The sequence below is a fragment of the Lontra canadensis genome, unplaced genomic scaffold, assembly GCF_010015895.1.
Source record: "Lontra canadensis isolate GAN:19392208 unplaced genomic scaffold, GSC_riverotter_1.0 scaffold156, whole genome shotgun sequence".
In the NCBI taxonomy this organism is placed as follows: Eukaryota; Metazoa; Chordata; class Mammalia; order Carnivora; family Mustelidae; genus Lontra; species Lontra canadensis.
The window spans coordinates 2,466,805-2,484,838 of record NW_022631150.1 but is presented as its reverse complement, the minus strand read 5'-3'; the positions used below and the strand labels follow the sequence as shown (position 1 = coordinate 2,484,838).

Here is an 18,034-nt window from a genome sequence, read left to right as displayed (position 1 = left end):
CCATCTGCTAATAACACTGCACTTATTTAGGAATCTGACTTTGAGAAGAACAACATCCCAAAATAGAGAACCAAAAAAAGATCCAGAAAAGTGAGTGCACATGAAAAATGGCTATTTTTAAGTCTGTGAATTTTATTAAGTGAGCAGATTAAAAATAGTACATACAAAAGCAGAATAACATGTCACCTGGAAGTAAAGAAGGGTAGAGAAACATACAAAAAGCAAAAGAAAAGAAACTAGAAAGTAAAACTTTTCTGGAGCCACAGTTTCTCAGGACAGTTCTACCTTATATGGACAGTTTAATCACTTATACACTGTCACTCATACCTTGGCCAAAGAAGATTAGACTTTTTTAAAGAAAGATTTAAGACTGTATACATACCTAAGTCATACACCAATTAAAGAATTTTTAAAATTTTGTGTTAAGGTATCTGAAATCCCAACCATCAGCAATCTCCTTTAAATTCTTTTTTTTAAATTATGTTATGTTAGTCACCATACAGTACATCATTAGTTTCTGATGTAGTGTTCCATGATTCATTGTTTGCGTATAACACCCAGTGCTCCATGCAATCCATACCCTCCTTAATACCTATCACTGGGGTTACCCATCCTCCCACTCTTCCTTTCCTCCAAAACCCTCACTTTGTTTCCTGGAGTCCATAGTCTCTCATGGTTCATCTCCCCCTCTGATTTTACACATTCATCTTTCCCTTCCTTCTAATGTCCACCATGTTATTCCTTATGTTCCACAAAAAGGTGAAACTATATGACTGATTTATTTCTCTCTGCTTGACTTATTTCACTCAGAATAATCTCCTCCAGTCCTGTCCATGTTGATGCAAAAGTTGGGTACTCATCCTTTCTAATGGCTGAATAATATTGAAAAGAAGGACCACATGGACTCCATGTTCATAGCAGCAATGTCCACAGCAGCCAAATTGTGGAAAGAGCTGAGATGCCCTTCAACAGACAAATGGATAAAGAAGATATACACCTTTAAATTCTAGTTATAGCTTTCCAAACACCTTTCAATAAAAATGTATATACAAAGGTGTATGCTTTTGTGTATATACTTAAATGTGTATCTATATACACTTAAAGGTGTATACACATACAGCTATATAATAATGCTGAAAGGTTTTTAAATCCATAATTGTTAAGATAAAAGTATGGCACATAATCTTTTATGTGTCCATCATTGTCAAGACTCACTTATGTAGAATACTTCAATCCCAAATGATTATAGATATTATAGGCAATACTGTGTTTTGGCAGTTTAATCCCTAAGGAGATAATGTTTAACATAACAGGGGAAAATTATATGACTTGGAAATACAAAAAGGCCTGAGCTTACTAGAAGTGTTCAGGTATTAAGTAATATAAAAAGTACCAGCTTTAAAAATAAAAGACCTAGATTCAAATTTGGCTTCATTACTTGCCAGCTATGTGATAACAGCCTATCCTTCCACCTTCCAGTTAGCTGCCTTCTGGATAAAATGACTACACGCCCAAGGTGGTGGTGTGTGAATGAAAGGAAATACTGTATATTAACATACCTCATAAACTAGACATGGCTAATCAAAAATAAGAACTTGTATCACTTTGAGCGCTGGGGGTTATAATTTAAGTGGTGAATCACTAAATTTCTACTCCTGAAAACAACATTACGCTATATGTTAACAAATGGAATTTAAGTAGAAATTTGGAAAAAAATAAGTTAAATATAAGAACAGATATAGGTCTGGAAGAATTTGAGGCATAATAAAGACTCTCTATTTAGACCTATCCTGCTCAGTATTCCCACTGCCTGAAATCCACTGGGTAGGGAACTGCTGACCTTGGAGGAAGGGGAGTGAACTGCTAACTGGAGGGTCTGTCTTGGCCATTCCAGGACCCTATGCCCAGTCCCTGCCCATTAATGCCAGAGGTGTCTGTCAGCACCGCCACAAAACCAAATATGCCCCCATTAAGAATTACTACAGGTTTAATTTAAAGTGTAACTATAAATCAGGGAAATATACACAGTAAGCCTCAGGTCCTTTTGCCTCCAAGTAAATAAATGGATAAAAATGTTCTTCAACAGGCGTAAAAGCCACGGAACAGAGAGGAGGTAAAGAACGCTTACGTAAAGTTTATCTGGTATATAAATTTCCAGACATTTTCCAATGAAAAATGCACACATATACATATATTACAATTATAGACGCTTTTTAAAATCAGTAATTATTAAGATCACAATCACCTAGGTCTAGGCCAGCCCCAGTGGAATGCTGGAGCCAGCTCATTCTGGTTTGTGAGAGCTCACTGAGCACAGCTTCCCAACCTTGTGCTTATGGACATCAGGTCACACTGGCAGCACGATATTGGCCATGATGGGAAAACTTATACCACTGAACTCTTATTTCAAACATTACAAAACAGGTTACCTCCACCTGCCTAGAGAGTCAGTGGTTAAACATTTTTCTGGTTAGCCCTTATGGAATTATGTTGATTAATACACTGTTAATAAACTGAAATGGGGTCATTACCTGGTCTTATAAACATGAAAAGCACTGATAAAAATACTATAAGCACTGATAAAACCACAATGAGATACCATCTTACACCAGTTAGAACGGCTAAAATTAACAAGACAGGAAATGACAAATCTTGGCAAGGATGTGGAGAAAGGGGAACCTTGTTTTACTGTTGGTGGGAATGCAATCTGGTACAGCCACTCTGGAAAACAGTATAGAGGTTCCTCAAGAAGTTAAAAATAGAGCTACCCTATGATCCAGCAATTGTATTACTTGGTATTTACCCCAAAGATACAGATGTAGTGACACAAAGGGGCACCCCAATGCTCATAGCAGCCATGTCCACAACAGCCAAATTATGGGAGGAGCCAAGAGGTCCTTCTACAGATAAATGGATAAAGAAGATATGGTTCATATATACAATATACTCAGCCATCAGAAAGTATTAATACCTACCATTTATATTGACATGGATGGAACTGGAGCATATTATGCTAAGTGAAATAAGTCAATCAGAGAAAGACAATTATCATATTGTATCATTCATATGTGGAATATAAGAACAGTGCAGAGAATCATAAGGGAAGGGAAGGAAAACTGAATGGGAAGAAATCAGAGAGGGAGACAAATCATGAGAGACTCCTGACTCTGGGAAACAAACTGAGGGTTTCGGAAGAGGATGTAGGTGGGGGGGATGGGGTAACGGGGTGCTGGGCATTAAGGAGGGCATGTGTTGTGATGAGCGTGGGTGTTATATGCAACTGATGAATCACTGAACACTACATCTGAAACTAATGTCCTATATGTCGGCAAATTGAATTTAAATAAATACTAGTAGTTTCTACTTTTAGAGCTCTGAACTGAAACTAAATTTGAAAAATAGGTATTGGAGAACATGTTGATAAAAAGTTGCACACTGTCAATAAGAAAATGCACTCCCAGGAGGCACAACAAAAGGTCAGGTTGAAGGTGCCTGCTTTTGTAGCCATAAAATACAAATTGTTATCTCACCCTTGAAGAGGAAAGCTGAAATGGTCCTCGACCCCAAAGAGATGGTCTCCTGTCACCATCCATTCTGGCAGTGTAGTAACTTAGTAAGTGACCAACACTTACACAGCACTTGCTATGTGCAGCCTTTGTGGACATTACTCATCTCGTCCTCACAGTGAGCCATTGTGGTAGGCACCTTCATCCTCTCCATTTTACAGAAGAAGACATTGCACATACTGTTTTAAAATAGCATGTCCAAGTTTATGCAGCTAGTAAAAGGTGGCCAGGCTCCATAGGCTGTGGTCTTAACTCCTGTGTTACCCAGGAATGTGCCACCCAACAATTAGTCCATTCAACTTGTACTTCCTAGAACCCCAGATCTGTATTTGTGACTACATGTCTCTCTGCTACTCTCGCTAACCCCAACACAAATGACAGGCTCAGGACTCCCTGACGTGTTTCTACTTCTCTCCAGGCCTTTACTTTTATCATTTTGTCAGCAAGATATTCAGAACTGTCTATTATGTCTATTATAAGGGCTGTCAGATAACAGGCATTCTATAAAAATGCCTGAATTTTAAAGCAGGGTACAGCCCTACCATATGCAACCGAAGTAAGTAGCTTAACAGTGGAATTGGAAACATTAACGTTGCTGGTATAGGCAGAGTGTTTCACATCACACTAGCTTGGATGAGCACATCCAAGGAAAACAGGAACAGGACACTCCCTGTTTTTCCACCCAAAAATTATATAGTTAAAAAAAAAAGCAAGAAAGAAACAAAACACTGCTTGTTTCGTATATTACTACTAAAGACCATTGACAAAGAATGTTTGGAAGGTTAGAATATTTATAAAAGCAACATGAAGCTGAAGAGTATTACTGTGAGTTTAAATTTATTGTATTAGTTTTATCAATTTTAGGAAAGTTAGATCTTTAAGTAGCTGAGAAGTATTTGCTATACCTGGAAGAGATAAAATGTTGCTTTTTCTAATGAAAAAACATAATTTTAACAGCTTTTACTTTTGTTTGGCTGCCATACATTGTGGATCTGCTGATTCCCAACTGCATTTACTGAACAATCCACTTAGTATGAAAGCAAAACAGGCACTCAAAATTCAACTCATGCTCAGGCATGGTCGGCATAGCAAACATTCCTCAGCAGAAAAAGAAGTAACCTGGGGCGCCTGGGTGGCTCAGTGGGTTAAGCCTCTGCCTTCGGCTCAGGTCATGATCTCAGGGTCCTGGGATCGAGCCCTGCATCGGGCTCTCTGCTCAGTGGGGAGCCTGCTTCCCCCTCTCTCTCTGCCTGCCTCTCTGCCTACTTGTGATCTCTGTCTGTCAAATAAATAAGTAATCTTAAAAAAAAAAAAGTAACCTAATGGAGAGTACATCAGAAGAAGATGATGTGCTAAAAACGATGGTGACAACATTTACAAAAGAATGGAAATAATTTACTGTGAAATATTTTAGATTCAGTACCATCTTTGAGTGAAGTTTAAAAAGAACTGATGTGTATTTTTTTAATAGACTTTATTTATTTATTTGATAGAGAGAGAGAGAGAGCGAGCACAAACAGGGGGAGTGGCAGGCAGAGGGAGAGGGAGAAGCTGGCTCCCCACTGAGCAGGTAGACCTGAGCAGGGAGCCTGATGTGGGATTCGATCCCAGAAACCTGGGATCATGACCTGAGCCAAAGGTAGACACTTAACTAACTGAACCACCAGGCCCCCCAGAACTGATGTGTAATTTTATAGAGTGTATTGCCCATCAGCTAAAGGGAGTTTTGATATTTTTCATAAGGTTGGAACCTTTATTTAATCTAAACACACTAATTTCAAATGCTATGTTACACATGAATTTTTAGATTTTTATTACTTCTTCAGTGAAACATAATGAGCTACTACACAGGTAAAGAACTTAAAGCATTTCTATTAGATATGATAATGACATAAAACAAAAATATGAAACTTGAATTTTATAATACTAAAATGTCCTTAACATCACTTTTGACATAATACACACAATATAAAATATGTTAAAATAAAATCTTAAAGTCTAAAAAAAACTAGACAAAATATAAAAATGGACAAGTAAATGAAAACTTATATTTGAAGAGCTTATGTTATAAGAAACTGGCCATCCAAAATCTAGAGGTAGTATCTGTATAATTATCAGTGCTGAAGATCGGACAGGTTATTGTTGGTCTTTTGTCTTTTATCTTTTTCTTTTTACTAAAATGAGTTTTCTGACACTAAAAATATCATGAATCCAATGAGATTTAAAATTCTTCAGAGGATAAATTTAACTCATATCACATGGGATAAAAAATCTACCAAAAACATATCTCTTCTGACCTTTCCAATGCATGGTCATCACACACAAATAATGAGAACTAAACTCACACAAGGCATTACTGTAGTTAAAGTATTCTCAGCACGTTTTGAGAATTACAAAATACAGTACATATATTCAAAAATTAAATTTTAAAAAATTATTTTGTTTTCTTTTTGTACTTTCTCATAAGAAAGTCTTTGGTAGTACTATACTTAATAACCTCCAGTTATATTTAGTATGAAGGTAGTAGTGCAGTAAAGTAGCCATAATGTAGGTTAAAATTAAAATTCTATTTCTGGTAAAAAGAAGATGCTGCTTCTACATACTGCCTGTGATGGAATTTGATTTAAGTTTTTTACTTCACTTCATACTGAGAAAATGATTACCAATTTTGCAGGGAGGAGGAAAAAAGAATTCCAGGCTTTAGGCTTGACTAGGAATAATATTCCCATGAAAATCTTAAAATGGCCCTGGTGAATGGAAGCTTAAGGGACACTAAAAGCTTGGCTGGAAAGGAAAGAGAAATATACAAGAGAAGTTAAAAGCAGATAAAGGAATAAGTTACAGGGTAAGGGGGAAATTAGGGAATTAGAGAACAATGATAGAGGAGGGAAAGGGGGTGATTTCATGGAGTCCTGAAAACAAGAGCATATGGGGTTAAGAGCTCTCGTGTCCAATGGTAGCAGAGAAATGGATAGGTACAGATTCAGATCAATCCTCAGGCTTGCAGTGGAAATTGAGATAATTTGTGCTTGATCCCTACAGTTTTTTTTTTTTAAGAAATATAAAAGGCCTTTTAGTGAATAAGGTTGGTGAGGTGTCTTGAGAAGAGAAGCAAAGGTTGAGACAGTGAAAATTAGCACAGTATTTTCAAGCAGGTCTTCTTCTGTATTTCTTATACTCAATTTGTGAGGAGAGATATTATTAATTCCATTTTACATATGAAGAAACCTGGACTCTAAGTTATATGGGAAAACTGCATTAAATGTTTTTTTCAGTTATATGTTAAGGATCTCCTATTACTCACTATAATTTCACTTTTTCCAAATGCTTACAAATACAGCAATGACGCTTCTGACCTTGCAGCATGTCACCAAAGCCATTCCTCTCCCCAAAAGCACTAAACATCTATCCCCCAATCTCCAGTCTTGCTCAGGGTTCAAGAAAGAAGCAAAACCTAATTCTCAGAAATGGAAAAGTAAGACTGTGAGCCTCAAATTGCGATGATTTTTGAGGACGTTTAGCTACCTACAAGACTCTGGAATACTACAGTTTGCATTCAAAAGTCCAGTCTTAACAAATACTTCTGAAACAAATTTACATCTACCAAAATAAGGCATTTCCCAATTGGGTCCTCAAAGATACTTAAGGATATAGATAAAATAGGGCATGGCCAGTAGGATTAAGACCATGATAACAGTTCTGAAAAGAAAGTATAGGTAAGTTACTAGGTTTTCCCTTTAATTAAAAACAGGACAGAAATGGATTTAATATGCCTCTTAGTAATACCTCGAAACCAGAAAGACCCAATTAAAATTCTTAGAGACACTAAAATGAGATCAAAAGATTAATGCCCCATCTCATTTGGTCAAGTCTCCAGTGATCAGTTTCAAACACCAGAAAGGTCTTTGAAATCCAAGGACTAGATTCTATATCCAGAATCCCTTTTGAGCCCAAAAGTGACACCATGTAAAGAGACAAAACTGAAAGTTCAACTCTTCATCCTGCTCACCCCATCCAAAGGATCTCATATCACTGGCCATACACATCTGGCTGAAATCCTCTCCTGACACTCTCCTGTGCTAAGTGGGCTGGTCCTTTATTTCAACAGTAATTCTCTCCTGCTTTTTGCTCTTCCTTCTCTAAACATACTCATTCTGATGGACTGATCTGTCAGTAAGTTAATGGTCTTCCAATCCATATTTACAGCCCAAACCTCTAGCCAATAATCTAGTTCCACAATTCCAGTTTGGAAAAGTTTGGGGTGGACGGCAAGCAACTGCCAAGTTTTCTTCCTGTCTGCCATGTTGCCACTCTTTGGCTCCCATGCCAGAAGTTTTATATGGACTATTAAAAAAACTGGTTATGGCACCCCTTTAATTGATAGCTGGAAGCCTCAGTGTGATTATGTTTCCCAATTTATCTGCATGCTTGTATTGGATTTAAAAAAAAAAAAAAGTTAGGGCATGTAATTTCTCCCAAGGTATTGTAAATAATTCTATTCCACAGTACATTCCACAGAAACAAAGTTATATAGCTTCTGCCACATCAATTACTGACTCAGAAGTAAAGGAGAGAAGAATTCTGGGTAGTTGAGGCAGTGAGGCCTTACAAATTCAAAACTCCTAGTGCATCTTCACAAAAACTAATATGGAAGAAGGAGAACAAATAAAACTACACAAAACTTGGGGTGCGTGGGTGGCTCAGTCAGTTAAATACCTAATTCTTGATTTCAGCTCAGGTCTTGATCTCAGTGTTGTGAGAACGAGCCACTCGACAGGCTCCATGCTGGGTATGGAGCCTGCTTGAGACCCTCTCTCTCCCTACTCCATCTACCCCAGCTCATATGTGTGAACTCACTCTCTCTCCATCTCTGAAAAAAAAAAAAAAAAAAACCAACCTATACAAAACTCAAGCTTCCAACACACGTGAAATTCTAATTACAGGTAAAAAAAGAAAAACAACCACAATGAGCTATCTCTCATGTTTTGGCTGTAAGCCTAATTGGACACTTTAATCTATAGCAGGGAAAACTGAATCGCAACAATCAGGGTCCCCAGGGAAAAAAGATCAAATAACTTACAAGGACAAAAGAATTAGACTGGCATTGGAATTCCCCAAAACAAGACAGAAAGTGAGGCAGAAAAAAGGTAGCATTTTCAAAAAACTCCAGAAATGTAAATCAAAGAGTTTCTATTCAGATAAGCTACACTTTAAGAACAAGGCTATAGAGAAACAGTTTTAAACCTGCAAGAGCTCCTGAGAATTCCGAACCCATCAGCTCTTCTTAAGGAATCTACTAGAAAATAAACTTCATCAAATAAGACATGATGGGGAAATTTCAGCAAAAAGATTGATGATGAATATTTAATATATTTAATCATATATCTAAGACTAAACCACACGTGAAAACAAGAGTGGAAAATAATTTATGTTAAACGTTGCAAGGTTTGACAAAGTATAAATAAAATAACTCAAAATTTGATGGAGAAGAGGAAGGGGATAAAAAGGAAAGTAGAGTGAATTCACTGCTTGTTGTATATGTAATAAGCAGGTGTTAAAATAACATTAAAAACTCATGAGTCAGATAATGGTTACATTTTTTAAAACAGGGGACTAAAGGTATTAGAAAATTTAAATTTCCAAAGGCAACCACTAGTACAAATAAAAACTTACCTAAATATTACAAAAATTTAAATAAAAGAACAAAATAAACCTTCAAAACACAACCAAAATACATCATATTTAGAAACAGCAAGTAAAACACAAGACACGTAACAGTCACCACATAAAATGATACAACAGACTTGATACCAAACATGTTTTTATCAAAAAATATGGATAGGTTAAACTTGACTATTACTTAAAAAGACTTTTTATTTAGTTCACCTAGCAAGACCCAAACATATGCTCTTTATAAAGGACATACCAAAACCAAAATGCTTCAAAAAAGCTAAAAATGAAGGTATGGGGAAAAATGTACCTGGAAAGTGGAAACACTATGAAAGCAGGGGCAGTGACACAGGTAAGAGACAAAGCACAACTAAAGCTTTTGAAAAGGAACAACTGTGACAAAGAAGGATTCTCTTTGATGCCAAAAGTCTCAATTCACTAAATGGCCGTTATAAATATCTATGCACCAAATAACAGACTACACTATCTACCTTTATGAAATCAAAACTACAAGAGTTGCAGGAGACAGATAGAAGCTCACTGATAATACTTTTAACATCCCACTCTCAGTACAAAACAAATTAAGTGGACAAAAAATAAAACAGGATACAGAAAATCTAAACAACAATCAGTAGAGCTTATGTTACATATTGGACTTTATAGCATGATAATACAGAATATACCTTCTTCTTAATTTCTTATGAAACATTCACAAACATTGGTAATTTATTAGGTCCCCTCAAAATCAGTATGTTCTATAAAACAATGACTAAAAATTGTATTCTGTGCTCACAATGCAATAAAACTATAAATTTTTAACAAATTTTTAGAAATTAAAAAGCCCTTTCATCTGGAAATTAAATAACTTTCTATTAAACAACTCTTGGAAGAAAGGGGAAATACAAACAGAAGTTACAAATTTTTTAAAAATGATAATGAAACATTATCTATCAGAATGTATGGGCTAGAATTGAAATAGTAACTAGAAGAAAATTCATAGCCTTAAATACTTTATTAACAAAATGAAAGAATAAAAATATATTCCTGGCTCAAAAGTAAAAAAAGAACAAGATAAGCCAGAAGAGAGTAACAAGAAGGAAATAATAAAGATAAAAGGAGAAATTAATGAGGTCATGAATAGAAAAATAATAGTTCAGTTAATAAACCAAAATCTTATTTGCTGGAGAAAAATAACAAAATACATATACCATTAAATAACTGAAGAAATCACAAACATACAAAGTCAGAAATAAAAGTGAAATAACCATTGAAACAGGAGAAATTAAAAAATCGTGATACTACTTAATAGACATTGGTAAAAAATAAATTTGAAAATCTATAAGGATAATTTCCAAAACTGATCCCATTAGAGATGAAAAGTTTAAATAGACCAATTTTCGTACAAGAAATACGGGTATCAAGAAAGTACTCCACAAAAAGAACCACGCCTGGATGGTTTCACAGGGGAATTCAACCAAGGCTTCAAAGACCAAATAGCCTCAATGCTGTATAAATTGTTCCAGAACTCTGAAAACTAGGACAACTTCTTAATTCTTTTTTATGAGACAAGTAACACTCTGATACATAAATCAAAAAAAGAATGAATGGAAAAAAAGGAAGCTGTACACCAATATCACCTTTGAATACTAATGCAAAAGCTCTGAATAAAATATTAGCAGACCAAATTCAACACCACATAAGAAAATAATACACAAAGATCAAGAGAGATTTAGTCCAGGAAGGCAAGGTAGTTCAATTTATTAATAATTCCTTAATAGCTCTAAGAAGAAAAATCATGATCATTTCCACAGATGCTGAAAAAGCCTTTGACAACACTTAACATACATTCCCGACTTGAAAAAAGATCAAGAAAACAAGAATTGATGCACACTTTCTTAGCATGACTTAAACAACACAAGTTTGGACTGTGTGGGGCCACTTACATGCAGGTTTTTTTTTTTTTTTTTCAGTAAATATACATACAGTACTGTAAATGCATTTTTTTCTTCCTTGTGATTTTCTTTTTTGAAAATATTCATTCATTTGTAATTTTATTTATTTATTTTTCAAGATTTTACTTATTTATTTGACAGAGAGAGAAAGCAGGAGCAGGAAGTGAGGCAGAGGGAAAAGCAGGTCCCAGAAAAGCAGGGAACCTGATGCAGGGCTCAATCCCAGGACCCTGGGATCATGACCTGAGCAGAAGGCAGACACTTAACTGCTGAGCCACCCAGGAACCCCTACCTTATGATCCTCTTAAGAACATTTTCTTTTCTCTAGCTTACTTTAAGAATACAGTATATGATACATATGACATGCAAAATATATGTTAATCAACTGTTTACATTATAGGTGAGGTTTCTGGTCAATAGCAGGCTATGAGCTAAATTTTGGGGGAGTCAAAAGTTATGCAGGGGTCAGTACGCATAACCCCGGGTGCTTGAGGGTCAACTGTACTTTCACTTAAAGCCAACACCTTACTTTTAACAAGGAAACATTAAAGGCACTTTCATGAATATAGAACTAGACATTATAACACTATTTAGCACTTTAATAGAGGTATCTGCCAATGCAATTAGAGAAATCAATCAGAGGCATCAGAATTGAAACTGAAGATGCATGACCATCTTTCTTTGCAGATGCTTTTGGTCAGGTACTTGGCAAACCCTAAGGAATCAATGATCTTTAGATGGTAGAGAAACAGGCATTTTCAAACACTGCTGCTTGGAATGGAAATTGATACATTCCTTTTGGTGGGAATTTGGTGCTATCTAACAAAACTATATGTAGGCTCACTAAAATTTTAATTCAGCAACCTCACTTCTAGGAATATACTCTGAAGTTAGTTCTCTAATAATGTGCACATACATACATACATACATACAAGGTTATTATTCACTATGCATTGTTTATTTACAAAATATTTGAGGACATGCTAAGTTCCCATATGTAGGAGAGTAGTTGAATAAACTATGGTACATCAACATAATGCAGTATTAAAAGAATGAGAAGTATCTCTATGAATTTATATAAAGTGATTTCCTGGATATATTTTATATGAAAAAAAGTAAAATTGAAGAGAGTATCCAGAGCACTCCGTTTTTGTATAAAAAGAGGGAAATAAGAAAATAGACATTGTCTACTTATCTGAATAACATAGATTATTATAGGGTGAAGGATCCTATAGAATGGATTGGAAAGAATAGAGGAAATAGCTCTTTCTGAATATAGCTTTTTATACATCTTGACTTTGGAACCATGTTACTGTTTTGTCTGCTCAGAAAAATAGATAAAATTAATAAGGATGGTAGGAAACCCTAAAATTGACTACAAACAGAAGCAAATGAATCAAACTGTGTTTCCAATGAATGACACAGCCACACTGATGGGAGGGGAACAGAATTAACCCAGATAACCTTTAAAACACGTATTTGGACTAGGAGGGAAAAGGCGCTAAACAAACGTGAACTCTAATTAGTAATAACTCTGTTTCAGAGAGGAACGGCTCCGCAATTCTAAAACTACTTTCTGAGCATTCTAGGGTTTGCAAGTAAGTTAATGTATTATGTACATGGGAATTAGGAGTTACACATCTGGAAAAGGAGAAAAAACAGAATAAACCCTGTGCAGTGTGGGATTGGAACTGGGATATATGGATAGAGACACACATACACACATATATATTCATACATAGCTGTGGATGTACACACACATATATATACACACTCATCTATATATAGTCACAAACATAATAATAGCCTTGCTGGTTTTTTTTCAACTATAACAATCTCAGCCTTAAGATTCATATAATTAGACCTGAAGACATGGAATTTCACAATTTTTAAATTCTAAGTTTAAAAAGTACTGGCTATGCAGCCTATTGTGTGAAAAGTCATCACTACAGCAATAGCTATCAGGAAAAAAGGCTTTTAAGCAGAACAGCCAAGCTACCTTTAGATAGCAAAGAATTTATATACAGGGCCAGATCATAAAAACAGAAAAAATGTAATATTAATCCTAGTGCAAATATTCAAATGTGCTCAGCTCAGACTATTTTCAGATTACTATAATAAATACATTATTTTTCATAAAAGTTGGAAAAGATGCTACTTGGTATTTCACAATGAAACTTATCAAAATCTACTGTACCTTACAGTGAAATCATAGGAGCAAGAGGCCAGAATGGAAGCATGAAATGGTGAAAACTACAAAAACAAAACAAAACTTTTTAAAGTTAGCTGTAATTATAACATGCTACTTCATAAGGTTATTCGCATGAGCACTACAATAAAGTTTAATTAGGACTGTAGCTTAAAATTAGGTTTCCCCAAACCTTACGTGCTTTAATTTAAGGCAAAAATCTTCTGGCCTTTTAAGCATGAGCTGCAGGAAACAGATTTACTTTTATATTCTCCAAAGAAAAGTCATTACTCAAGCTTTTTAGCACTTATTTAGAATAAAATATTCCCAAAGGGTTGCCCTTCTGGAAAAATTAAATACAATTTTGCAATGCCTATCCAAAAATGACTCCTACCAATGTAAGGGAGTTAAGTGATCATACAATATGTAATAATATAATTTACCAATTTTATGAATATATACTACAGTTGCTATATGCACAAGTATCAAGTTATCAATTAATTGTTAAATAAAAACATCTTTAAAAGAATTTTTATGTTATTGGTATATCACAATTAATGCAAAGGGTATCAAGAACAAAAACAGCAAATTTAAAGACAAATATCTTTTAGATAAGTAATCAACATACCTTAATAGGCTGCCCTTTGTAATTATATTTCTTTAGTTTTTTTTTCTTCCCAGTACTTTAGTGGTTATATACATACATATAACTACATTCAAATATGCTTTATAGTTTGCAAAATACTTTCAGTAAATTACCCAATTTCACTCTCAAAAACACTGTGAAATAAATACTGAAAATATTTTTCAACTGCTATAACCTGTGTGCCATTAAAACAACAACATGGCACCAGGTATCACATGCTGAGTTACAACCAGTAAAATTTTAAATATTAATTTAACTGAAAAGTCAGAATTCTGAAATAGGAATAACCCAGTATCTTATTTAAAAGATGAATAAAATACTTCTTTACCCTTAGTATAACAAAACAAAGAATCAAATTGGGAGATGTCACTTAATAAGATGTTTTCCACAGTGACTTAGCAAAACCCACCAATAAAAGCTGGGAAGCTAATATAAGTCCCCTTAGAACCAGGCACATTTCTCAGAAGTGGTAGAAAAAAGTTACCTTCATCTCATTGTCTGCTGTTGGCAGAGTGGAAAATTTTCTATACCCCAAATGTTGTGAACATTCATACTTATTACCATGTTAGAAAAAAGAAACCTCTCTGTAGTTTCAACCACTGAATGGGAAATTACGAAGAATACTAAAAGCAAATTACCATAGTTAAAAACACATAAAAAAGAATAGTAGTAGAATGGAAAGGACAGAATGAAAAAAACATTTCTATTTAAGCTTAAGCACTGATCGTCTACATTGTCCCAATTCGTTTAGTAATTATTCAAATATTTTTACCTAATTTTAGCTTTCATTGTTCATCACCAATTGGCTAACAGAAATATGCACAAAAAGCACCCATAACCCCAACTCCTAAACATGTTTTCTATATACTTCATTATGTTTTTATTTCTACTCTCCAGGTAAAAAGAAAAACACTTACTTTCACTCTCCTAATAGCGTAGGTGTGACCAAGAAGTTCAAACACTGGCTGTCGTACATTCCTCAGGTCCCAGCCTCTCAAACTACAATCCACGGCCCCTGTCACGAGCAAATTCTGCAAAAAAATTCAGAGAAAAGTGAGCAGTGCACAGGTCAGAACAAGGCACAGTCTCAAATGGCACTGTAGGTTCTCCAATCTACTTGTAGTAGTATCAGTAAGTATACAAGGGGTTAAAAATAACACCCCTCAAATGAGCCCACCTTCCTCTTGAGTGTATTGTGAGGCTTTATCAGGCTTTAAAAGGCAAGAGGCTTGTTAACTGAGGAATATGGGGGAAAACGAAAGGGTATCAATTTGATTTTTATGTTTTTCTAAATCTAATTCAATCATTGTTTCCCACTCTCATGGGCCATGTCTTAATACAATATCTAATCCTATCTGAGAACCTCTGCAAATAGTGATGAGTCTCCTATCTGGTCAGGTTTTACAAATCCCTCTATCTAGAGCCCTCAGTGAACCACAGTTCCTAGCTGAACAGGCCAAGTGCTAGGCCCACAGTCAGCCCCCTCCCATGTCAACCAGGGCAGTAATTCATTGTCTGCATGTGCTAGGTTTAAGCGTAAGCTCATTGGAGGGAAAATTTCAATAATTTAAAACAAAAACAATTTTAACAACTCTCAATTATGTATCAGCACCTTTTTTAGAATTCCCCAAAGTATAACATATAGTCCACAATTCATTTTCCAGATGGAAAACTCATTTATGATGACAGAGATTTGAAATGCAGTTATCAGCAATGAAATGGTTATTTAGATCAAGTATTATTATTGAATATGTACTCTATTTTCTTTTAATCTATTTTATTTCTTTTCAAAGAACTCTGCCAATAAAATGCTCTCTTAACTTCCTCTAGTTAATTGAAAAGTGAGAAGAAACAAGGAGTATGTTTTACCTGTCCGTCCCAGGCAACAGACAACCTCAGGTACATAAATAGTATCTCAACACACATTTAATCCATTTCTATTCTGAATTCATATGCTCATGTGGTTAACTAAAGCTTTGCAAAGAGGTAAAAATAGACACTGTTATCTACAGAAGCATGAAGTTTGGTTAGGCTTATAGGGGAAGATGAAACAAAATTTTTAAAAAAACTGGTAGACCAGGGCACCTGGGTGGCTCAGTGGGTTAGTCCTCTGCCTTCAGCTCAGGTCATGATCTCAGGGTCCTGGGATCGAGCCCTGCATCGGGCTCTCTGCTCAGCAGGAAGCCTGCTTCCCCCTCTCTCTCTGCCTGCCTCTCTGCCTACTTGTGATGTCTGTCAAATAAATAAATAAAATCTTTAAAAAACAAACAAACAAACAAACAAACAAAAACTGGTAGACCGTCAAACTAAAAATCAAATTACAAATAGTTCAGCAGCCTAACCAGCAAAGTGAATGAGAAATGCAAGCAGACAATACAAATTGGTGGGGTTAAGAGCAATAAAGAAAAAAATTACATAAACTGTAAAGCAGCTTCCCAAATAAGCAAGTAGGCCTGCACTGTTGAACTTTGAGAATTTCTATTTCTTACTCTGCCTGTTTCATGTGCACTTAAATCCAATTAATGCTAATGCAGGTCACTCACAATCATCAATTAGAATTGAAAGGGACTGAATTTAACTTAATGGTCCATAAACACTACCAAAATCCACATAAGGCAAGAGAAAATAAAATCCTGAACATTTCAATAAAAAGAAGGGCTCAGCAGCAAGGGACAGATCCAGACAGGAGGGTACCTCATTGTATTTACACCAGTCACAGCTCAAAATTTCTGCCTGATGTGCAGGAACCACAATTCTGACTCCTGTTGACTTCACATCCCAGATTCTCAGAGTTTGATCACCTGGTGAGAGATGAAGACTTGATCACTTTCCATTACACCACTTGGATGCTTAGTGACACTGTATTCATGATGATAAATTAAGGGAAAATACACTGGTTTACTGTGAGGTTACTACCATTTATATATTACATATATATTGGTTTTGTTTGTTTTGTTTTTTTAAGACTTAGAGAAAGAGCGAAAGCCATTCCACGTGAGTGGGAATGGCAGAGGGAGAATGAGAGAGAATCCCCAGCAGACTCCGCAGTGAGGCGGAAGCCCAATGTGGGGCTTGATCTCATGGCCCTGAGATCACTCCCTGAACCAAAACCAAAAATTGGAGGCTTGACTGACTATGCCACCCACGTGCCCCCACATACATTGATTTTAGCTATAATAATGTATAGGAACTACTAAAAGTGAGGAACTACAAAACGTAATGTGTCACGACAATGTTTATACATCTACTCAAAGCAGGAAAATCTGAATTTCACACTGAAACAAGGACAGTGATGACTATATACACACAAAAACACATAGTGCATTTCTCTTCAGGACAGGAAAAAGGTCCTGAAAATCATCGGTTTCTAGTCTATAAGAAACCAAATGCTAACAATTTTACTGTTAAATGTGGGCAGTCTACCAAGTCAAAATAGAGAACTTTTAATCTTTGTGTTTATGTTTACTACATTTTAACAGGCCAGCCAGAGGTATATTTCTCTCCTTGGAAAAAAAAACAAGTTGAAAAATTTAGGGATTATATCTTGCATTATTACAAAAATGGTTCACATTGCTTAGCTTCACAGTTACCTGATTAAATGTTTTATATGCTGTTTGCCTTTGATCTTTATAAATTAAAAGACAACAAAATGACCTGATGAATAAAACTCAGGATATATATATATGTATTAACATCACAGTAAACTAGAAACAGGCAGTGATGCTGAGAGTAAGCTGGTACAGCTAGATGAAAGAACATGGTCTATGGCGTGATGGCAGTCAGGGTCTGAAATTCTGTTTAGTAGCTGTGTGACCCTGCACAAGTTATATAATATTTCTGAGCTGATTCCTCATTTCTAAAAAAGCAACAGAATGCCTGCATTCAGGGTTGTACAAGCATATAGTGTAAAAAAGTTTCTGGCACTTAGCATGGTCTCTGGCACAAAGAGATACCTTTATATATGATATATGATAATACTAAAATTTTAAATTATCCTCTGCTTACTTACATA

At 35.4% G+C, this 18,034-nt stretch overlaps 1 protein-coding gene across 1 annotated transcript in view; it reads right to left on the bottom strand.

Annotated features, from left to right (window-relative positions):
- The window catches only part of PEX7 (peroxisomal biogenesis factor 7), a 99,070-nt gene that overhangs the window by 53,470 nt on the left and 27,566 nt on the right, over window positions 1–18,034 (bottom strand). The window contains exons 6-8 of the mRNA XM_032844796.1: window positions 16,717–16,823; window positions 14,940–15,053; window positions 13,386–13,441 (exon numbers count right to left, since the gene is read on the bottom strand). Coding sequence (XP_032700687.1) covers window positions 13,386–13,441; window positions 14,940–15,053; window positions 16,717–16,823 — 277 coding nt within the window. The remainder of the gene's footprint in view (window positions 1–13,385; window positions 13,442–14,939; window positions 15,054–16,716; window positions 16,824–18,034) is intronic.